At 48.6% G+C, this 24,783-nt stretch overlaps 1 protein-coding gene across 17 annotated transcripts in view; it reads right to left on the bottom strand.

Annotated features, from left to right (window-relative positions):
* The window catches only part of NIN (ninein), a 124,420-nt gene that overhangs the window by 96,983 nt on the left and 2,654 nt on the right, over positions 1–24,783 (bottom strand). For all 17 annotated transcript variants that reach the window (XR_014509407.1, XR_014509408.1, XR_014509409.1 and 14 more), the window contains exon 3: positions 2,704–2,910. Coding sequence is in view for 10 of the 17 variants with exons in the window: in XM_083433082.1 (XP_083289208.1) it covers positions 2,704–2,889 (186 nt within the window). In the remaining 7 variants the exon portion in view is untranslated. The remainder of the gene's footprint in view (positions 1–2,703; positions 2,911–24,783) is intronic.

The following is a 24,783-nucleotide window of genomic DNA, read 5'->3' as shown; positions in this document are numbered from 1 at the left end:
TACTATCTGAAGAAGTGTGCATGCACACGAAAGCTCATACCAATAACAAACTTAGTTGGTCTCTAAGGTGCTACTGGAAGGAATTTAATTATTACTACTTGTTTCGACTAAGGCAGACCAACACGGCTACCTACCTGTAACTAGGAGACTATACATATAAAAAGAATTATTAAAATACAGATAATGAAAAAGGGAGGAGTTTATGGAAGGGGTATGTATCTCAAGGACCTAGGAAGATGAGCAGTGGTATATCTGCACTTGCTGCAGCTATGGTGGTCTTGATCTGGATAGGGGACCACCTGGGAACCTCATGCATGCTACAATCTTCTGTTCCATGACTCAAGGAAGGTAGCAAACCACTGGAATAATTACCTTTGAGACCTCTTGCCCTGCCTGACTAAGGCATCCCTTTTCCACACCAGGCTAGGCAAGGAACCGCCAACCTTGTGCCCCCCCCAATGTTCTTGAAAGACCTACATTGGCTCCTAGTACGTTTCCGAGCACAATTCAAAGTGTTGGTGCTGACCTTGAAAGCCCTAAACGGCCTCGGTCCAGTATATCTGAAAGAGCGTCTCCACCCCCATCGTTCTGCCCGGACACTGAGGTCCAGCGCCGAGGGCCTTCTGGCAGTTCCCTCACTGAGAGAGGCCAAGTTACAGGGAACCAGGCAGAGGACCTTCTCGGTAGTGGCGCCTGCCCTGTGGAACGCCCTCCCATCAGATGTCAAAGTGATAAACAACTACCTGACATTCAGAAGACATCTGAAGGCAGCCCTGTTCAGGGAAGTTTTTAATATGTGATATTTTAGTGTATTTTTGGTTTCTATGGAAGCCGCCCAGAGTGGCTGGGGAAACCCAGCCAGATGGGCGGGGTACAAATAAATAATAATAATAATTATTATTATTATTATTATTATTATTATTATTATTATTCAACTCCAACTTCCACCATCCGTGACCACTGGCCACACTTGTCAGGGCTGATGGGAGTTGGAGTCCAACAGCTCCAACCCAACCTGTGTTCATCGCTTTGGTCCATCTTGGAATAGACGAAGGACTGTCACGTGAAAGATAGAGCAAGCTTGTTTTCTCCTGCTCTGGAGGGTGGGACCTGAAGCCGTGGATTCAAGTTACAAGAAAGGAGATTCCAAATAAACCTTAGGAAGAACTTTCTGATGGCAAGAGCTGTTCAACCTTCAGAATGCCTCAGAAAGTCTCTGGAGGTTGAATGGTCACCTGTCATGGATAATCTAGTTGAGATTCCTGCATTGCATTGCAGCGGGGTTGTGATAGATCATGGGTAGGCAACCTAAGGCCTGGGGAGCCGGATCCGGCCCAATCACCTTCTAAATCTGGCCCGCAGACGGTCTGGGAATCAGCGTGTTTTTACATGAGTAGAATGTGTCCTTTTATTTAAATGCATTTCTGGGTTCTTTGCGGGGCATAGGAATTCGTTCATTTTTTATTTCCAAAATATACGCCCCCCCCCCAATGTCTGAGGGACAGTGGACTGGCCCTCTGCTTAAAAATGACCCCCCAGGTCCCTTCTAACTCTATACAGTGGTACCTCGGGTTACAGACGCTTCAGGTTACAGACGCTTCAGGTTACAGACTCCGCTAACCCACAAATAGTACATCGGGTTAAGAACTTTCCCTCAGGATGAGAACAGAAATCGCGCAGTGACAACAGAAGGCCCCATTAGCTAAAGTGGTACCTCAGGTTAAGAACAGTTTCAGGTTAAGAACAGACCTCCAAAACGAATTACCATATTTTTCGTCCCATAGGACGCTCCATCCCATAGGACGCACCTAGTTTTTTGGGGGGGAAATAAAGGAAATTTCCCCCCCCCTTTATTTCCCCCCCCAAACCAGGTCGGGGAAACCGAACCAGGTCAAGGAACAGCGGGATGGCGGCGCTGCGCCTCCCTGCTGTCCCCCGAGCTTGTGGGGCTGGCTGATGTCTGCCCGGCGCGCGGGGCGCTCTGCTTCAGGGTGTCTTGGGCGCCGGGCGGCAGGCTGCTATCTGCACCGTGGGGAACCCTGCGGGGAACTCCTGCAGGGCTCCCCACGCTGCGGATGTCTGCCCGGCGCGAGGGGCGCTCTGCTTCAGGGTGCTTCTCGCGCCGGGCGGCAGGCTGCTATCTGCAGCGTAGGGAGCCCTGCGGGAACTCCCGCAGGGTTGCCTAGGCTGCGGGTGTGTTCCCGAAGTGCCAGGCGCTCTGCTTTCAGCGCGCCCGGCGCTCCGGGAAGCAGGCTGCTACCCGCAGCCTAGACAGCCCTGCAGGAACTCCCGCAGGGCTGCCTAGGCTGCGGATGTCTTCCTGAAGCCTGGAGAGCGAGAGGGGTCATGCACACCGACCCCTCTCACTCTCCAAGCTTCAGCGAAAGCCTGCATTCGCCCCATAGGACGCCCCCAGATTTCCCCTTCATTTTTGGAAGGGAAAAAGTGCGTCCTATAGGGCGAAAAATACTGTAAGTTCTTAACTGTAATTCTAGGATTTTCTGGTCCTCTGGGCCCTCAGACATAGCTCAGCTGCCTGTCTCTCTTTACTCCCATGTGGATTCTTCTCCCTCGGCTTCCTCTGGTCCTCCCTGGCCTCCTCTCACCCTTCCACCCCTGTCCGTACCCTTTTCTTCCGATCTCCCCACGGTTCCCTTTTCCTGAGCATGTTCTCTCAGCACCCAAACCATCTGCCACTCTTACCCGGCTCAGGAGATCGCCCTGCAGAAGCGTCTGCTGCAGCGCCCCCGGGGCCACCGTTTCCAGCTGCAGAACGTGGCAGAGCTCTGTCAGCTCCTCGTGGCCCAGGGAGCCGGTGCCGGTGACGTCAAAGCTGTCGAAGAGCTCTTTGAGGCGGGCTTCAGACTGGTCCTGCTCAGCATCATCCATCCCATAGCCCACTGCGCTCAACTGTCGAAGGGAGAGAGAAGAACACCACAAATAGTTAGTTACTCTTGCAAGGACTCCAGAGATGTTGAAGATCATGCATCTCTCTCTCTTGCAACCATGGTTTTGTTGAGACGTAACACCAAACCAATGGGACGCGGGTGGTGCTGTGGGTTAAACCACAGAGCCTAGGACTTGCCGATCAGAAGGTTGGCGGTTCGAATCCCCGCGACGGAGTGAGCTCCCGTTGCTCGGTCCCTGCTCCTGCCAACCTAGCTGTTCAAAAGCACATCAAAGTGCAAGTAGATAAATAGGTACCACTCTGGTGGGAAGGTAAACGGCGTTTCCGTGCGCTGCTCTGGTTCGCCAGAAGCAGCTTAGTCATGCTGGTCACATGACCTGGAAGCTGTCTGCGGACAAACGCTGGCTCCCTCGGCCAATAAAGCGAGATGAGCGCCGCAACCCTAGAGTCGGTCACAACTGGACCTAATGGTCAGGGGTCCCTTTATCTTTACCACCAAACCATGGTTTGCCCTAATTGTGGTTTGTACACCCAGCCATGTGTTCCAGGTGTAGAAGCAGACTGTGGTTTCTGGGGTTCCCCCTCCCCACTTTGCCCAAGAATTCCAGCAAACTATCCTTGCTGGACCATAAAGAAGGATGATCGCCAAAGAATGGATGCTTTTGAATTCTGGTGCTGGAGGAGACTCTTGAGAGTCCCATGGACTGCAAGAAGATCCAACCTCTCCATTCTGAAGGAAATCAGCCCTGAGTGCTCACTGGAAGGACAGATCCTGAAGCTGAGGCTCCAAGATTTTGGCCACCTCATGAGAAGAGAAGACTCCCTGGAAAAGACCCTGATGTTGGGAAAGAGGGAGGGCACAAGGAGAAGGGGACGACAGAGGACGAGATGGTGGGACAGTGTTCTCGAGGCTACCAGCATGAGTTTGACCAAACTGCGGGAGGCCGTGGAAGACAGGAGTGTCTGGCGTGCTCTGGTCCAGGGGGTCACGAAGAATTGGACACGACTAAATGACTAAACAACAATAACATCCTTGACAGTGATCGTAGTTTGCCAGTTCGGATGAGACACCAAACAACAGGTTTGCAAACTGGTTTCCGGTCCCCTCCCAGAAACTGTCCTTGCAAACCTCAGATCCACATTATATCTGAACCACCTCATAGTCTCCAGAGGCAGTTTTGGCAGATATACATTTATCCCTTCCAACTCTGGGATTCTACAGTGCTGCACTCAACGTCAGGTCCAGCCTTGCAGCCACGCACCGACTCTGCCTCCATCTATTGCCAGGCTTATCTGAACTGCAGAAAGGCTGGCCTCCTCTGGCAAAGGGATCCCTCCATTGTGCAGTTCGGCTCCAGAAAAAAACCATCTTAATTGCCAACAACAAAACCTGAATTGTCTCCATGAAGAAATAATGTCCCCCAGCAGCTTCCAGATCAAAAGTAATCTCCAGGACAGCAGATAGCACACAGCCCAGTAAGAAATCTCTTATCTCTCCCTCGCCTCTCCCTCCCCTTCCTCTGTTCATCTCCTTTGAGCATTTCTCTAAACTACCTGTTGGAATAATGATGATGGGATCCTCAAAGGCCCAGGCTTTGCTTTCCATCCCAGGCTCAGTTCCCCCATATTCAACAAAGGATGCAGAGCTGATGGATGCGTTAAAACTGTCTAGAAAGGAAAGCCAGTCTACAGAGCACAGAAACGCCACCTCATCAGCACCACAGCTTTGCATCTGGCCTCCCCAAATGATTTTTTTAAAATATCTGCAATTATGAGAGTTAGGAACTTGTTTTGCTGTAAACTTCTCAGGATTCCAAGACACACAGCAAATGCATCATATACCGTATTTTTTGCTCTATAAGACTCACTTTTTCCCTCCTAAAAAGTAAGGGGAAACATGTGAGGGTCTTATGGAGCGAATGCAGGCTGCGCAGCTATCCCAGAAGCCAGAACAGCAAGAGGGATTGCTGCTTTCACTGCGCAGCAATCCCTCTTGCTATTCTGGCTTCTGAGATTCAGAATATTTTTTTTCTTGTTTTCCTCCTCCAAAAACTAGGTGCGTCTTGTGGTCTGGTGCGTCTTATAGAGCGAAAAATACGGTAACTGCAGAGTTGGAAGGAAGTTTGCAGCTGGGCGATATTTCGATATATCATCCAAAACCGGTTTGAAGAGAAGGTTGCTGTTGTGCCCAGGTCCCACTTCTAGGCTTCCCCTTGGGCATCTGGTTGAGAGAAGAGGCTGCTAGACTGGACCAGCCCCCGGTTGGACCCGGCAGAGCTCCTCGCATGTTCTTAGAGCAGCGCTCAGCAAACACACGCAGGGCCCACTGGGGAAGAGATGCAAGCCAGCCTCCTGTGCCTCAACGTAAACAGTCCCTTTGCTTACACCGCCTCCATTCATCAAGGAGCAGCTCTACTTAGTTTCACTACAGACAAATGGCCCAGGCGAGGTGCGAGGCTCCCCAGAGCCCCACCAAACCCCCGGGAGCTTGAGGTAATGCTTTGTCAAAGGGTATTAGGAAGGAGAAAAACAACCTGACTTGCAGGAACAAACAAGCTCCGGGCAGTTTTAGAAAGACGCTTTTAAAGAGGCGAGACAGAGAAGCCGAACCTCACAACTGGCGTTGGCACCAGAACTTTAGCTATCCCCACCAGCGTTTCAGTTCTGCAGAAATTGTGGCAGGATGGATTACCAGAGAGTAACTTTCCCCCCAGCACCAGGGTCCTAGCTTCTTACTGGATCAGAAGCATGGTTTTCTCAAAAGCAGAAAGACACTGATAAACTAAGAACATATCAAGAGCCCAGCTGTTCCAGACTCTGTTACTCTGTATATTTCTTAGTTAGTTGTCTGGGGGAAAAAATGTATGGCAGAGATTGCCACCCACTCTCAGATCTGATAGGGCAGCAGATTCTTCTGATAGGTTGCTATTCTAGACAGCCAAAATCTGTACACATGGAACTATGTATCTTTGCTTAGAGAATGGTCACTGAGTGTGCTTTTTCATCCTTCTCCCTCCCACCTCTTTTGCCTTGTGTGTCATGTCTTAAAGACAAAGGGTCCCCTGACCATTAGGTCCAGTCGTGACCGACTCTGGGGTTGCAGCGCTCATCTCGCTTTATTGGCCGAGGGAGCCAGCGTACAGCTTCCGGGTCATGTGGCCAGCAGGACTAAGCTGCTTCTGGCGAACCAGAGCAGCGCACAGAAACGCTGTTTACCTTCCCACTGGAGTGGTACATATATATCTACTTGCACTTTGACGTGCTTTTGAACTGCTAGGTTGGCAGGAGCTGGGACCGAGCAAAGGGAGCTCACCCCGTCACAGGCATTAGAACCGCCGACCTTCTGATCAGCAAGCCCAAGGCTCTGTGGTTTAACCCACAGCGCCACCCGCGTCCCTGTGTCATGTCTTTTTCGACTGCAGATCTGAGGGCGGGGGCTGTCTTACTGCTGACTTTTGCAAGCCGCACCCTAGGAGTCCTTTGGGGCTAAAGGGTGAGGCACAAATGCTTCAAACAATTAACAGGAACATGCTTACAGGGCTGCTTCCAAAAGTTACCCACTATCTGAAGAAGTGGCACTCTCACAGGTACCATCTAATACCCATTTTACATTTGCAAGAACTTTTCAGCCGTGGGCCGGTCCACTGTCCCTCAGACTTTGTGGTGGGCTGGACTATATTTTGAAAAAAAGATATGAGCGAATTCCTATGCCCCACAAATAACCCAGAGGTGCATTTTAAATACAGTCATACCTCGGGTTACAGACGCTTCAGGTTGCACGTTTTTGGGTTGTGAACTGCACCAAACCCGGAAGTACCAGAACGGGTTACTTCTGTGTTTCAGTGCTTGCACGTGTACAGAAGCGCTAAATTGCGCTTTGCACATGCGCAGAAGCGTCGAATCGCGACCTGCGCATGTGCAGACATGGCGCTGTGGGTTGCGAATGTGCATCCCGCACGGATCACGTTGGCGACCCGAGCTTCCACTGTAAAAGCACACATTCTACTCATGTAAAAACACCAGGCAGGCCCCACAAATAACCCAGCATACACACGAAAACTCACACGAAGGACAAACTTAGTTGGTCTCTAAGGTGCTACTGGAAGGAATTTTTTTATTTTGTTTTGTTATACATTCTACATATTGCAACAGTTTATGTACCACTTAACCCCTTGGCCTCTAAGCCCATTGTTCAGCCCGGACACTGAGGTCCAGTGCTGAGGACCTTGGCGGTTCCCTCCCTGCTAAAAGTGAGGTTACAAGGAACCAGGCAGAGGGCCTTCTCGGTGGTGGCGCCCGCCCTGTGGAACGCCCTCCCACCAGATGTCAAAGAAATAAACAACTATCTGACGTTTAGAACACATTTGAAGGTAGCCCTGTTTAGGGAAGTTTTTAAAGTTCCATTCTATTTTTAATATTTTGTTGGGAGCCGCCCAGAGTGGCTGGGGAATCTCAGCCAGATGGGTGGGGTATAAATAATATAATTATTATATTATTATTATTATTAAGCAGTGCACAAGAAGATGAAAAGGATACAATAAAGAGGAAAACAAGTCAAAATTAACCATGAGATCGAGGGGTGGGGAAAGGGCAAGCCTTGAAATGCATGCAGAATTAAAAACAGGTCTTCAGCGGATCAGGCCAGTAGCCTATCTAGTCCAATATTCTGTTCTCATATTCACCAACCAGATGGGAAACCCGGAAGCAGGATTCGAACACAAGACCCCTCTCCCCTCCTGCAACTGGGATTCAAAAGCATTGCTGCCTCCGACTGCGGAGGGCGATTCTACCCATCCTGGCTGCTTGCCATGAATAGCCTTCTTAGTAGCGGGGGGGGGGGGAACGACTGTCTGATCTCACCTGGGAGGGGGCTTCAAGGTACCACTCAGAAGACAAGGAAAAGCACCCAGGAGTTTGGAGAGCGGCAGCTGAAGCAGCCCCTGCAACCGACTGGCTCGCTTGTCTGCCTTCTCCAGACCCACAGGAAGGCGGCTGCTACTCTTGTTCTCCCAGGCTGCTGCCCCCCCAGAGAGAGAGAACGAGAGAGAGAGAGAGAGAGAGAGAGAGAGGGAGAGAGAGAGAGAGAGAGAAGAGCCTGAGCTCATCAGATGCAGAGCAGGTTCAGGAGACAAAGAAGAGCAGAGGCGCCCGCCCTGTGGCCACCTTTGTGCTATGCTTCTGGGTTCATTGAGGCATCTGCGTGGATGGAAAGAAGATGCTGGACCACATCAAGGCTTGGGATGCCTGTGGTCCTCCAAAGGATGCTTGATTCCAGCTCCCAGCAGCGCCAGACAGGAGGACCAATGCTCCAGGAAGATGGCTCTATCAACCTCTGGAGTAAAGAAGGGACCATTGGTCCATTTCGGATTCTCTCTGTTTCTTGTTCCTCCCCACTATAGGAGCCAACCTTTAAGGTCCGAAGTCCTTTCAGCATCCCCAATAAAATATTTGAGGGGGCCAGGGGCTCCCCTAAGATGACGGGCATTGCCATTTCAATGGTTCGTGTGTGCCGTGTCTTGCGATCGATTATGCAGGGCAGGGCTTACCTGCTGCCCATATTTTATTGAAGTTGGCGCCCCTGCTCCCCCCCCCCAGAGAAAAAAAAACATAATTTCAGTTTATCCGTTTAGGATGCTGTTTTTGTAATGTCGTCGTGAACAGAGGTTGAATTCTGATAAGACAGAAGTACTGTTTTGGGGGGACAGGAGACGGATGGGTGTGGAGGACTCTCTGGTCCTGAATGGGGCAACTGTGACCCTGAAGGACCAAGTGCGCAGCCTGGGAGTCATTTTGGACTCACAGCTGTCCATGGAGGCGCAGGTCAATTCTGCGTCCAGGGCAGCTGTCTACCAGCTCCATCTGGTACGCAGGCTGAGACCCTCCCTGCCCGCGGACTGTCTCGCCAGAGTGGTGCATGCTCTAGTTATCTCCCGCTTGGACTACTGCAATGCGCTCTACGTGGGGCCACCTTTGAAGGTGACCCGGAAACTGCAACTAATCCAGAATGCGGCAGCTAGACTGGTGTCTGGGAGCAGCTGCTGAGACCACATAACACCGGTCCTGAAAGACCGACATTGGCTCCCAGTATGTTTCTGAGCACAATTCAAAGTGTTGGTGCTGACCTTGAAAGCCCTAAACGGCCTCGGCCCAGGATACCTGACGGAGCGTCTCTACCCCCATCATTCTGCCCAGACGCTGAGGTTCAGCGCCAAGGGCCTTCTGGCGGTTCCCTCGTTGCGAGAAGCCAAGTTACGGGAACCAGGCAGAGGGCCTTCTCAGTAGTGGCACCCGCCCTGTGGAATGCCGTCCCATAAGATGTCAAAGAGAAGAACAAGTACCAGACTTTTAGAAGACATCTGAAGGCAGCCCTATTTAGGGAAGCTTTTAATGTTTAACAGACCACTGTATTTTAATACTTTGTTGGAAGCCACCCAGAGTGGCTGGGGAAGCCCAGCCAGATGGGCAGGCTATAAATAATAAACCTTATTTATTTATTTATTTATTTATTTATTTATCAACATTTTAGTGCAAATTTCCCCCAATGTTTTTCTTTTAATTTCACTTAATTTAGCCCACCCTTCTCTTCCAAAAAGCTCAGGGTGTCCTGTATGGCATTGCCCCTCCTCATTAATAATAATAATAATAATAATAATAATAATAATTTATTATTTATACCCCGCCCATCTGGCTGGGTTTCCCCAGCCACTCTGGGCGGCTTCCAAAAGAATATTAAAATACTGTGATACATCAAACATTGTCCCTAGCCCGCCGGAGATCATCAACCAGCGCGACCAAGGCAGTTTCAGTCCCGTGATGAGGCCTGAATCCCGACTGGAAGGGATCCAAATGGTCCGCTTCTTCCAGGCGTGCCTGGAGTTGTTCAGCAACCACTCACTCAATCACCTTGCCCAAGAATGGAAGATTTGAGACTGGGCGATAGTTGGCCATCGTGGCCGCATCCAAAGATGGTTTTTTAAGAAGCGGTTTAATAGCCGCCTCTTTCAGCGGTTTGAATTGCCACAACATTTGATTCCTTCCCTGGGAGTTAGGGAAGGCCTCCTTTGCACTGGGCACACAATACGTTTGCAGAAGAACCCCATGGGCAAATGATGCCACAGGCAGGGGACGGTAGGTATTCCTGCCCCACGCTGCTGCTGCTGCTGACTTCTTCCTCCAAACATGCTATTTTGCTTTATCCCTTTTAAATCCCAGATAATCTCTGGTTATCCACGAACAGGTAAAATGAGATAGAAGGACTTTCACCAGCGCGAAGTGAGCGTGGGAGGAAAACCTGCTCAGGATCAACATTTTTAGAAAGGGAAAGGGAAAAAAGGAGGTGCATTTGTCAAAGTTAATTATTTCTAAGCAAAGCAGGAGTGCAAAGGGATATGATCCCCGCTGCCTTTCTGGTACTGGTCTGTTACTCAACCAGGACTAGAGCCATGAAAAGCTTTCATTGGAACATAATGACCACTGTATTTTTGAACTAGGTGCCACAGAAAGCACTATGGCTGGCAGGTGGGGGGGTCTGCATTGCCCCCCGCTGTACACCTAGGTGATGCCACCTCCCCACTTTCCTTCAAACCCCTCCTCAAGGAGCCCTTCCCATTTCCCACAAAGCCTTTGGCACAATCCCCAGGCCACATTCCTGGCAATAAAACTCAGACTGTAAGCACCTCCGGGGCAGGGACCTATCTTGCGGTTTTTGCATCGTTCACATTAGGGATGCAGGAACCTGCATGTACAGAGTCAGGCCAAAGGTCCACTTAGCTCAGTTTACACAGACTGGCAGATGAAGTCGGACAGGAATCCGACTTCAGCTACCCCTGGAGATACAATGATATATACAGGCCATTAACACGAACAGGAAGCCTCTGGATTGCAAGTAATGGAATAAATACTAGGACTCAGGTCCTTCCCCTTTGCCTGAGGACAAAGGATGGTCTCATCCCAAGTCCCACCGATTCATCCAGCAAACCCTGGAATGGTGAATTTGTTTTATAAGGTTATTTATGAGCCATTTTGACCCAAATGTTCCCCGCAAGATGAATTACAGTTTAGATTTAACAGAGTATGTTGACCTCTGACTAAATGCAGGTTCCTCACTTTATCAGCCACTTCCTTCTGTGTGAATTCAGACAAGAGGGAGGGAGAAAGGTTGTTTTCTGCTGCTCCAGAGAAGCGGACACGGAGCAATGGATCCAAACTACAAGAAAGAAGATTCCACCTAAACATTAGGAAGAACTTCCTGACAGTAAGAGCTGTTCGACAGTGGAATTTGCTGCCAAGGAGTGTGGTGGAGTCTCCTTCTTTGGAGGTCTTTAAGCAGGAGTGCTCTGATGGTGTTTCCTGCTTGGCAGGGGGTTGGACTCGATGGCCCTTGTGGTCTCTTCCAACTCTGTGATTCTATGATTCTAAGATCGGGAAGCTTCACTCGTGCTTAGTATAATGTCTGAACCAATTTGCAAGCTGGAATCCTAAACCATGGTTTGATAGAGCTTTGCTAGTTTTGATAAAGACATCCCTAGTTGTATTTAAGGATGATTTGGAGGAGGAGGGGAAAGAGGCAGCGATATCAGGAAAGAAATCATAGAATGGTATTGCTGGAAGGGGACCCAAGGGTCATCTAGTCCAACCCCCTGAAATGCAGGAATCGCAGCTAAAGAAACCCGGACAGGTGGCCATTGAACCTTTGTTTGAAAACCTCCAGTGAAGGAGAGGCCACCACCTTGCAAAAGAATCTGTTCCACCATTGCACAGCCCTCGCCCCAGAAAGCTCTTCCTAATGTTTCGTCAGAATCTCCTTTCTTGTCATTTGAATCTGTTGGTTTGGGTCCTAACCTCTGGAGCAGGAGAAAACAAGCTTGCTCCCTCTTCCATGGGGCAACCCTTGAGGTATTTGAAAATGACTATCCTATCTCCTCTCAGTCTCCTCTTTCCCAGGCTAAACATACCCAGCTCCTTCAACCATTCCTCATAAGGTGTGGGATGTGAAACACAAGAGCAGCCAAGTACAACATTCCTAGAGTGAACACGTTTACACATGGGGAGGAATGTTTGTCCAGCCAGCAGGTCAACTTCCTGTTTCCTTCTGGGCTGGGACAGACTTCCTCTGCATGTGACTAGAGGTGGGTGTGGCCTCACCTGTGCAGGTAATGACAAAAGCACAGGGCAGGGCAGCCATCTCTCTCTCTCTGACTACTTTCGTCGAAGAAGCAACATCTGCTTAGCCAAAGATGCTCTCTTGGTCTCCAGCCAAGAGAGGACAAAGGGACTGTCTCCTTATGAGATAGTTTCCAGGTGTATGTTACTTTTCTAAGATAAGTCTGCCTTCTGGGATCCGATTGTGAACAGAATGTGAGTTGAGTAAACTCTTTTTTATACTTTTATAGAATACTGTGTCATGTCTTATCTTTTATGAGGGAATAAGGGGGAAATACCAGAACAGTTATTATAGAGGCTTTAGCGAGCCTGAGCAAACGCATCCACTGTGAGTTTAAAAAGGGAGAATGTTACTCTGCTAAAATTGTGAACTTGTTAACACAAGTTGGAATGGCTATAATCAAACAATATATCTTCTCCTGCATCCCTGAACATTCCCACATAAGGCTTGGTTTCCAGAGCCTTGATCATCTTGGTTGCCCTCCTCTGCACACCTTACAACTTGTCAATATCCTTCCTAAACTGCGGCACCCAGAACCGGACACACGACTCCAGGTGTGGTCTGACCAAGGCAGAATCAAGTGGGACTATCAAATCATAGAATTATAGAGTTGGAAGTGACCCCTAAGGGTCATTTAGTCCAACCCCCTGCAATGCAGGCATCTCAGCTCAAGCATCCATGCCAGATGGCCATCCAAGCATCTTAAAATCCTCCACGGAAGGCGAATCCACCGTCTCCCTTGGTTACTTCCCTTGAGCTGGACCCACGACTTCTGTTGACGCAGCCTGGTCTTGCATTAGTAGCAGTAGTAATCACAATAATAATATAAACCACGTTTCGACTTAGCTTTTGAAAAACGCACCTGGGAGATTTGGAGGAGGTTGAGGAAGAGATGTCAAAGAGCCAGGGGGAAAGGGAGGGGGCTCCAAATCACCCAAACAAAAGGCAGCGTTTCGACGTGGGCCTTTTCATCTCCCCTCCAGATGGCCGGGCAGCTGAGAGCGCGGCTGGAATGCCTGGACTGCTTTGCCGTCTGCTCAATTGCTCCCCATCCAGAGATGCAATAATAGGCCAGGCATGACCAGCCCTCAGCCACAGCTGGCAGAGCGGGGAGCAGCCGAGTCCGGTCAAATCTGCACCAGGTGCTCTTGCACAGATCCGGCCCCTTTCAAGGCTTGCTCCTGCTGGCCTGCGCTGCTGGATCTTCAAAAAGAGAGTCACGGATATCTGGGAGAGAAATTCGTCCGGACCTCCCAGACCCCGCTAAGGCAGTACCACTCCCCCTCCATCCATGCGCAACCTGGGTGTCCGTGTCGTGACTTTAATTCTCCCCCAAGTTGGTCTCTCTCTTTTTTTTAAGTTGGAACAGATGGCTCAGCAAGGAAAGCCTTGCAAGATCTGCTCGCTTGACCGTAAGGCCGGTAGCTATTTTAAGACTGCCTCTTACTCCCACACTCTGGTGGAAAGGTATTAGGGAAACACCAGGTTTCTAGGCGACGGAAGAACGAGATGCGGCGCTTTGCTGCATTAAGAAAAGGGAGCAAACATATTCCTTAGACCTGGAGAGTTGGAAGGGACCGGTTTTCAAATCTGTTAAGGTCATCTTGAATCCCTATTCTGTCTTCTGCAGCACTGGCTACCTCTCCTAATTTGGTGTCATCAGCAAATTGGATGAGCAACCCCTCAATTCCTTCATCTGTCATTTATAAAGGATGTTGGGAAAGATGGAGGGCACAAGGAGAAGGGGACGACAGAGGACGAGATGGTTGGACAGTGTTCTCGAAGCTACAAACATGAGTCTGACCATACTGCGGGAGGCAGTGGAAGACAGGAGTGCCTGGCGTGCTCTGGTCCAGGGGGTCACGAAGAGTCGGACACGACTAAACGACTAAACAACAACAACATTTATAAAGACAATGAACAACAAGGGGCCCAGGACAGAACCCTGTGGCACCCCACTTGTCGCTTTTTTCCAGGATGATGAGGAACCATGAATGAGTACTCTTTGGGTTCGGTCAATCAACCAGCTACAAATCCATCTTACAGTTACGATACGATACAATAATCTTTATTTTCATTGTCCCATACAGAACAACGAAATTGAAAAAATCTACATCAGACATTCAGAAACCAACAAGCCTACTATCCCAGCCTGGTTAGCCCCCTAAAAACTCTGATATCCCATAATTAAATACAATATACTCCAATAGAGACTACCTTACACTGCGTTTCAAACCAAAATCACATTCGGATAGAAACTGTTTCTCAGGCGGCTAGTCCTAGTCTTTATAACCCTGCACCTTCTTCCAGAAGGCAGAAGCTGAAAGAGATCATTTCCGGGGTGCGCACTATCCTGCGCTATCTCTGCAGCTTTCTTATGGCACCTGGAAGCATTGATTTGATCCAAGGTAGGGAGAGTGCACCCAGTTATTCTCTCCGCAGTCTTTACAACCCTGGACAGCATTGTTTTTCCCCTGATTGTGCAGCTTCCAAACCCCACACTCGTCCAACCCACATTTTACCAGCTTCCTTGCAATAATTTCAAGGGCAACTTTGTCAAAAGCCCTACCGAAATCAAGATACACTATGTCCACAGCATTCTCCTGATCCACCAAGCTTGTAACTCTATCATGAGGCAGAGTTCAAGGACACACCTGAGCTTGGCAAAAGCACCCAACGCAAGAAGCGAGATGGGTGAGACATGTTGCCTAAGGAGAGCCTCAAGGACCAGGAGGAGAGGCATAGAGGGGCACATTTGGGCCCTGGGCACAAGGTTCTCCACCCATGTCTTAGGGCATGAGTGGCCAATCTGAACTGGCACAGCAGCCAGCATTTGAGCACTTCTGGACCACAGACTATCACTGCCTGGTTTGGCTCTCATCATTTACTTATTTGCTGATCTGTCAGGGGGGGAAAGTGGAATATAAATAAATATAATCTACCGGAGGCCAAGCTTCTTCCCTCTCTTATAAACTCTGATCGGGGGGGGGGGGGGAGATAATTTTGACAGGTGAGAATGAAGTTTGTCTCAAGTCTTAACTTGAGGTGGAAAAACGTAACAGGTGTCGGATGTGTAATGAAACACTCCGGTTGTGAAACCCACCAAATAATAATTATTATTATTTATTATTTAACCACGCCCATCTGGCTGGGTCCCCCCAGCCACTCCGGGCGGCTTCCAGCAAAACACTAAAATACGATAACCTATTAAACATTAAAAGCTCCCCTAAACAGGGCTGCCTTTAGTGCCTTTGGGCTGCAAATCTTGGTTTGCTAGTTGAGATACCATGGTAGGCTATAGAGTCCAACGGAAATGACAATTAATATTCCAAGGCCTACACCATGGGTAGGCAAACTAAGGCCTGGGGGCCGGATCCAGCCCAATCGCCTTCTCAATCCGGCCCGCGGACGGTCTGGGAACCAGCATGTTTTTACATGAGTAGAATGTGTCCTTTTATTTAAAATGCATCTCTGGGTTATTTGTGGGGCCTGCCTGGTGTTTTTACATGAGTAGAATACAGTGGTACCTCAGGTTACATACGCTTCAGGTTACATACGCTTCAGGTTACAGACTCCGCTAACCCAGAAATATTACCTCAGGTTAAGAACTTTGCTTCAGGATGAGAACAGAAATTGTTCTCCGGCGGCGCAACAGCAGCAGGAGGCCCCATTAGCTAAAGTGCTGCTTCAGGTTAAGAACAGTTTCAGGTTAAGAACAGACCTCTGGAACGAATTAAGTCCTTAACCCAAGGTACCACTGTATGTGCTTTTATTTAAAATGCATCTCTGGCTTATTTGTGGGGCATAGGAATTTGTTCATTTTAAAAAAATATATAAAGTCTGGCCCCCCCCCACAAAGTCTGAGGGACAGTGGACTGGCCCCCTGCTGGAAAAGTATGCTGACCCCTGGCCTACACCATCTGTTATGATACAGTGTTAGAGCTTTGAGACTGTAAATGATCTGCCTCAGATGAAGGCAGCTTCCAAAAAGGACATGTCCTCTTGCAGCAATAGAACTGCTGGCACATTTGCAAAGCTAAGCAGGGTCTGGTCTGGTTTCAAATTGGACGAGGGACCCCATGTTGAGATTCCTGCATTGCAGGGGGTTGGACTGGATGGCCCTCAGCGTCCCTTCCAACTCCTACAATTCTACGATTCTTGCACCTTTGGGCCTCGGACTCAAAACGGGAAGATCTCAAGCTCCACGTACAGGTGAACTTAATGAGGCCTCCTAAGAATAATGGCATTAGCTCATCACAAACCAATCCTTTAGAGAGGACGCTTACAAACAAAACATGGTTATCGCAGCGGGTGGGAAGAGGAGGAGGAGGAGGAGAAGGACAGGGAGCTCAGGCCGACATGCCGGCTTTTGTTCAAGCGACTATCAGAGAGTTTCAAGGGTACAAAACAGCACTAGCATTGGACATTTTCTTGGGCAAGAGCCCAATTCATCCCATACGTGGAACTGAGCACCGGGGTTAGTGGTGGGCATAGATTCAGGTGAAGCTAGGAAGAAACAGCTTAATGTTTAGAGAAGTTTTTTTTTAATGACTGGCGTTTTAATGTATTTTTAATCTCCTGTTGGAAGCTGCCCAGAGTGGCTGGGGAGACCCAGCCAGATGGGCAGGGTATAAGTAATAAATTATTATTACATTATTATTATTAATGAGGACTAGCTTCTGGAACACGGCAGCCACCCGACCCCCTGCGTTTTACTCAGAAGGAAAATGGCACCCCACTTCCTAGATGATATGGGGAGTCTACCCTATAAAAAGCGTGATTCGGAATAGCGGTTTGCAAACTCCACTACGGAAGATAATAGCACAACAAAATTGGAAACAGAGACCATTAACTGCACATTTATTCAAAATCCAATTGAGACTATGTAGTTTAATTAATTCGACAACACTGATGTTGAGCTTGATCCAGCAATAGCAGCTATTATCAATAAGTGGCTATTTTGCGACTTGCGGCGGCTCAGAATCGTAAATACAAACTCACGTGAAATAGGGGTAAGAGCGGTAAAATGTTAAACGCAAAGCAAATAAGGCATTTCTAGTCTGTTCAGTCGTAAATAAGTGATCGAGATGCCCAGAAGATGGGAATGTAAAAAAGTAAAGAACTTCTGGGAAATGATACATAGTGAGATGAAAAAGATGTTGAAATATACATTTAGAAAAAAACACCAAAAGCATTTTCACTTGGTATTATAGGTCTGGACATGAATAGGCAAAATGTTAAATTGGTTTTATATGCAACAACTGCGCCAAGAGTATTGTTAGCCCAGAAATGGAAGAAATTCCGACAAAAGAAGAATGGCAGACGAAATTAATGGACTACGCAGAATTGGACAAAATGACAGGAAGGATTCGAAACCTGCGGGACCAGAGATTTACAGAAGATTGGAAGAAGTATATGAATTATTTGAAGAGCAACTGTAATCAACAAATTATACTAGTAGGACTACAAGAAGTTTCGTAAGGAGAAACATATGAAGTGCTACAAAGTAGATAAAGAATAGAGATACAGTATTGGTTATGAGTTTTAAATGTAACAGGGAAAATAAGAAATGTATACTAAGAGATTAGATTGGAAAATTTCACCTGGCTTGCTTCCAGGCCCCAGTTCACCATAGAACTGAAGTCTTGGAAGGGACCCCAACGGTCATCTAGTCCAACCCGCTGCAATGCAGGAATACGCAGGGATCAAACCTATAACCTTGGCACGATCAGCACCATGCTCCAACCAGCTGAGCTATCCAGGCTCCTGGTGCTGCTTTTACAGGAACACAGGAAGCTGCCTTTTGCAGCACTGAACCGCCCTCAAGCTCAGTATGGTCAACACTGGTTGGCAGCAGCTCTCCAGGCGATATTCCCTATATGAAGATGCAATATTGGACTGACCTTCTTTATACCCAGCAAAGGCTGGACCACTGAGTTATGGAACATTTCGGGGCTTATGACCAAGAGACTGTAAACGAGGGTTAAATCTCTCCCTCTATTAGAATCATCTCCAGGAGCCAAGACCGGTACAGAACTCTTACTATCAGGAAGTTCATCCTAATATTTGGTCAGCATTTCTTTTCTTTTCATTTGGACCCACCGGTTCGGGTCCTACCCTCTGGAGACGCAGAATACAAGCTTGTTCCACCTCCCATGTAGTAGTCCTTCAGATTTTTGAAGATGTCTATCCTGAATTCTGGTGCTGGAGGAGACTCTGGAGAGTCCCATGGACTGCAAGAAGATCAAACCTCTCCATTCTGAAGGAAATCAGCCCTGAGTGCTCACTGGAAGGACAGATCCTGAAGCTGAGGCTCCAAGACTTTGGCCACCTCATGAGAAGAGAAGACTCCCTGGAAAAGACCCTGATGTTGGGAAAGATGGAGGGCACAAGGAGAAGGGGACGACAGAGGATGAGATGGTGGGACAGTGTTCTTGAAGCTACCAGCATGAGTTTGACCAAACTGTGGGAGGCAGTGGAAGACAGGAGTGCCTGGTGTGCTCTGGTCCAGGGGGTCACAAAGAGGCGGACATGACTAAACAACAACATCAACAACCTGTCGCAGTCTGCTCTTTTCCTCAACCCTTCCTTGGTTTCCAGTCCCATGATCAGGGCCAGATTTAGTTTTGATGAGGCCCTCAGCTACTGAAGGTAATGGGGCCTTTTCTATGTCCAGCTGTCCTTTGTCAACAACAAATTGTCGCTGGTTTTTGTGTTGAATATATGCTATATGGTAATTTATGGACCTGATAGGTATCTAAAGCCATTTGCACATAACAAAATAGGTATTTTATCAAAGTAATTGTTGAACTGAAATACAATTAAGAAGATGTACATTAATAGTGAAATACAATTAAGAAGAAGTATATTGGGGGGGGGGGCGCAAGAGAGTGGGGCCCTAAGCTATAGCTTGTTTAGCTTATACGTAAATCTGACACTGCCTGTGATCATCTTGGCTGCCCTCCTCTGCACACATTCCAGCTTCTGAACCTCCCTGCATGCAGAAAGCTAGAACATCAGCTCCTTCCCTGACTTGCTAGCTCTTCGCATGCAGGGGGATTATCACAAAGGGATGCTTCCACACAAGCCACCCCAAAGCACCTTCACTGAACTTGGAATACATCCGTTTCGTCCTTCCAGGACTTCACAGCGGCTTGGCTTTCATAGAATCATAGAATAGAATCATAGAATCATAGAGTTGGAAGAGACCACAAGGGCCATCGAGTCCAACCCCCTGCCAAGCAGGAAACACCATCAGAGCACTCCTGACATATGGTTGTCAAGCCTCTGCTTAAAGACCTCCAAAGAAGGAGACTCCACCACACTCCTTGGCAGCAAATTCCACTGTCAAACAGCTCTTACTGTCAGGAAGTTCTTCCTAATGTTTAGGTGGAATCTTCTTTCTTGTAGTTTGGATCCATTGCTCCGTGTCCGCCTCTGGAGCAGCAGAAAACAACCTTTCTCCCTCCTCTATGTGACATCCTTTTATATATTTGAACATGGCTATCATATCACTCCTTAACCCAAAGCCCACGTCCCCAGACTACAAATTTAAACGTTATTTAATGCAGACTCTTTCTATGGGGTGCCCAGGCCACGCTGGGACTGAATGATGACTCTGGAAAGGAGCAGTTCTTCAAAGGAACTGGAGCCCAGAGCGAAGACGGAGGAGCAGACAGCTCCCTCATATTTCCCACCGCTCTCAATTACTTCCCAGGCTGCAGGTGTTAGGGATTGATTAATCGTCAAGTAGTCAGGCAATTAACAACCTCTTAATTGAGCAGTCGGGTGTCACCACATCGGAGCGAGGAAGCAGAACTCTCAGGAAGCAGGTATCAAGGTTGCAGCCTTTTGTGCCGATGGGTTTTGGGGGGTGGGGAGGACCCCATATCGCTTCTGGGGCTGGCTTGCATATAGGTCTACTCTGAAGTCATGCATTTGGACAAGACTCTGCCAACCTTCCAAGATACACATGCAAATGTCACACAGAATCAACAGCAGTGTCAGCTCTATTAGAAAGTCCCACGTTCGGTTCCTGCCATCTCCAGGCAGGGCTGGGAATGTCCCCATCTGAAATCCTGAACAGCTGCTGCCAGTCAGGGTAGGTAGATAGATAATTTATTACAGTCGGAGACCAGCTTATAAAACACACTTGAGGATACAGTCCCAGAAGGAAAACAAACATTTAAAACAATGTACAACAATAAATTTGAAATTTATAAATGCGATAAGCGTATAGACACTTAAACTTTAAGATAAGCTACCACAGAGAGCTTCTTGGACTCCATGATCACTGCAGATGGTGACAGCAGCCACGAAATTAAAAGACGCCTGCTTCTTGGGAGGAAAGCAATGGCAAACCTAGACAGCATCTTAAAAAGCAGAGACATCACCTTGCCAACAAAGGTCTGTATAGTTCAAGCTCTGGTTTTCCCAGTAGTGATGTATGGAAGTGAGAGCTGGACCATCAAGAAGGCTGATCGCCAAAGAATGGATGCTTTTGAATTCTGGTGCTGGAGGAGACTCTTGAGAGTCCCATGGACTGCAAGAAGATCAAACCTCTCCATTCTGAAGGAAATCAGCCCTGAGTGCTCACTGGAAGGACAGATCCTGAAGCTGAGGCTCCAATACTCTGGCCACCTCATGAGAAGAGAAGACTCCCTGGAAAAGACCCTGATGTTGGGAAAGATGGAGGGCACAAGGAGAAGGGGATGACAGAGGACGAGATGGTGGGACAGTGTTCTCAAAGCTATGAACATGAGTCTGACCAAACTGTGGGAGGCAGTGGAAGACAGGAGTGCCTGGTGTGCTCTGGTCCAGGGGGTCACGAAGAGTCGGACACGACTAAACGACTCAACAACAACAACACTTAGCTATATGGGACCCTTATGGTCTGACTATAAGAACCCAAGTAGAGCCTTCAGGACCAGGCCAGTGGCCCATCTAGTCCAGCACCCTGTTGGACTAGCCAGCCAGATGCCTGTAGGAAACCAGGAAGCAGGATCCGATCACAAGAGCAACACGCCCCTCCTGTGGTTTCATAGAATCATAGAACCATAGAATCCTAGAGTTGGAAGAGACCACAAGGGCCATCGAGTCCAACCCCCTGCCAAGCAGGAAACACCATCAGAGCACTCCTGACATATGGTTGTCAAGCCTCTGCTTAAAGACCTCCAAAGAAGGAGACTCCACCACACTCCTTGGCAGCAAATTCCACTGTCAAACAGCTCTTACTGTCAGGAAGTTCTTCCCAATGTTTAGGTGGAATTGTTGTTTCCAACAACTGGTATTCAGAAGCATCGCTGCCTTCAACTGGGGAGGCAGATCAGAGCCCCCATGGCCTTTCGAGGTTCATAGGCTCTGTGTTGGCCCATAAGACTCTGGCACTAGAGAGTCAGCGGGTCTAAACTTCTGCTGAAAACATTTCCACCAGGCCTACACAGGCCATTGAGAGAATAAATCTTTCCACAATTGTTAATTGAAATTTTTAAATTTCTTTATGGTTTTTACATTTCACTACTGTAAACTGCTCATATATTTTATGGCACGGAGGCATATAAATAAATTTTATATGCCCTACAACAGGCATAGGCAAATCGGCCCTCCAGATGTTTTGAGACTACAATTCCCATCATCCCTGACCACTGGTCCTGTTAGCTAGGGGTGATGGGAGTTGTAGTCCCAAAACATCTGGAGGGCCGAGTTTGCCTATGCCTGCCCTACAAGGACATTGTTCAGTGGTTAGATCTATCTGGCATCTCCAAGAAGGGCTGGGAAGACCCCCTGCCTGAAACCCTGGAGAGCCTCTGCCAGCCAGTGTAGGCAATATTGAGCCAGATGGAGCCATGGTCTTACTTGGAATAAGGAAAAGGTCCCCTCGCTTCTTTTGGCACAGGACTCAGTTCAGAAACCAAACACCTCCTCACCTGCCTTGCAAAAGCTGTCACCCTCCTATAAACTGGCACACCTGTCCTACAAGCAGCGGCTAGATTGCCTCCCCTGGGCTGTGAAAAGCTATCAGTCTCGACAGATCAAGCTGCTGTTAAAATCACAGGGGCAAGTTGGGCCAAGGTTTTTTATTATGATTATTCCGGTCAGTTGATAACCTTACATCCTACTCACATGGGAGGAAACGGCTGGGGGGAGTGGAGAGAACGAACTCCCAGCATCTGCAGGTAGGAATGGCTGGGGAGGGGGAATATCCTCTGTCCGAAACCTTGGACAGCTGCTGCCAGTCAGTGTAGGCATGTACAACAGGTAGATTGTGATCTACCAGTAGATCGTGGGGGTGTTCCAGGTAGATCGCTGGATCTCTGGGGTGCTCCTGATCGACCCCCCAGAAAAGCTCAACAACTCTGGGTCACCTTCCCCAAAAGATCAACAATTCTTGTCAATGAAAATGGGTAGATCACTGCCGGTTTTTTATAGTGGGTGTAGATCGCAGTCTCTTGGGAGATGGACTTGCCTGGTGGGCTATACTGAGCTAAATGGGCTCTTGCTCTGACTTGCTATGCCCCTAGAGACATCACCTTCCCAACAAAAGTCCGTATAGTTCAAGCTATGGTTTTCCCAGTAGTGATATATGGAAGTGAGAGCTGGACCATCAAGAAGGCTGATTGCCGAAGAATTGATGCTTTTGAATTCTGGTGCTGGAGGAGACTCTTGAGAGTCCCATGGACTGCAAGAAAATCCAGCCGATCCATTCTGAAGGAAATCAGCCCTGAGTGCTCACTGGAAGGACAGATCCTGAAGCTGAGGCTCCAAGACTTTGGCCACCTCAGGAGAAGAGAAGACTCCCTGGAAAAGACCCTGATGTTGGGAAAGATGGAGGGCACAAGGAGAAGGGGATGACAGAGGACAAGATGGCTGGACAGTGTTCTCGAAGCTACCAGCATGAGTTTGACCAAACTGCGGGAGGCAGTGGAAGACAGGAGGGCCTGGCGTGCTCTGGTCCAGGGGGTCACGAAGAGTCGGACACGACTAAACAACAACAGCTCCACCCACATAAGGGCAGACCTTGAAGACCCCAAATAGTAATCAAGCGCAACATTTTGAAGTAGGAATCATCAGCAGACCTTGTTTGTCCTACAGCAGCACATTTAAACTTCTTTCCACTGGTGCTCAGATTTGAACACAGCAGCACTGAAGATGCTCCTTGGTTCTTTTTAGAAATCTGTCCTATTACAATCACATCCCACTTTTCCTCTAAGGCTTGGGCCCAAACGTGGACCTCCAGTTGTTGTTGGACTACAAATCCCATCATCCCTAGCTAGCAGGGCCAGGGGTCAGGACTCTGATGGGAACTGCAGTCTAAAAACAGCTGGAGACTCAAGTTTGGGAAGCCCTGCTCTAAGGAGCCCAAAAGTGGTACCCGTGAACTCTCCTCCCCTTTAACGTCACAACGACCCTGTGAGGTAGGTTAGGCTGAGCGCAAGTGCCTGGCTTGGTTGCACATCAGAGTCCCCATTTGGATGGTAAGGGGGCAGCCCCAGAGGCTAAATTTCTGTGCACCGAGTGGCTGTTTAAAGCATTACGCTCTGGGGTCACTAAACAAATAAAGACTAAGAGGGGGGCGATCTTGACTTTGCCTCCCATCCATTTCCAGGAGGTGTCAATTTAATGGTCTGTGTGTGGAGCCTCTTGTCTCATAAATCAAATGCGGTGAGGAGCAGACAGCGCTTCATCCCAAGAAGGGCAGAAGAGGCCCCTTGATGGGAGACGGGGACACAAAAGGAAAAGGCACCCGTGACAACATTGCTCTGCAGCCCACTCAAACCTCTCTCTCTTCAAGGGGGACTGAGGAAGTCAATCTTGCAGCCGGCAACTCCCCCCCTCCACCAGCCTCCCCCAGTTCCAAGAGGGAGTGTCCAGTTAAGAGCTGCTGAATTCAATGGGCCTTACTCCCAGGAAAGCGAGGTTTAGGATCCCAGCCTTAAAAAACCCCTTTCCCGTTGGCAAAGGGCATTTGTGAAGCAGGCTGGGCTCCTCTGAAGATTAGCCAAGGACAAAGTTGCATGGAAAGCAGGCCATGACTGCAGCTGGAATTTTGTTGCCCAAAAATTGGAAATCACAAGAAGTACCAACAGTGGAGGAATGGCAGATGAAGATGATGGACTTTTGGGAGCTAGGTGACCTGACCGGAAGAGTCCCGGACCAGAAGGAGGAGGAGGAGTACCAAGAGGAATGGAAGAAATTTAAAGACTATTTAGCTAAATAAAAAGGTAAAGGTAAAGGTACCCCTGCCCGTACGGGCCAGTCTTGACAGACTCTAGGGTTGTGCGCCCATCTCACTCAAGAGGCCGGGGGCCAGCGTTGTCCGGAGACACTTCCGGGTCACGTGGCCAGCGTGACATCGCTGCTCTGGCGAGCCAGAGCCGCACACGGAAACGCCGTTTACCTTCCAGCTAGTAAGCGGTCCCTATTTATCTACTTGCACCCAGGGGTGCTTCCGAACTGCTAGGTTGGCAGGCGCTGGGACCGAGCAACGGGAGCGCACCCCACCGCGGGGATTCGAACCGCCGACCTTTCGATCGGCAAGTCCTAGGCACTGAGGCTTTTACCCACAGCACCACCCACGTCCCTCATTTAGCTAAATATGTTAAGATAATTTAAATAGAAATACTTGCGAATATCAGATAGGCCTAGGATTTCAATATGTGATGTTGCAGAATAATATGTTTAAAGTTAAAACGAAAAGAAAGAAAGATGTTAA

Source organism: Podarcis tiliguerta (assembly GCF_965153285.1).
Source record: "Podarcis tiliguerta genome assembly, chromosome: 1".
Lineage (NCBI taxonomy): Eukaryota > Metazoa > Chordata > Lepidosauria > Squamata > Lacertidae > Podarcis > Podarcis tiliguerta.
The sequence above is the reverse complement of the archived record's forward strand: the minus strand, read 5'-3'. Positions and strand labels throughout refer to the sequence as shown.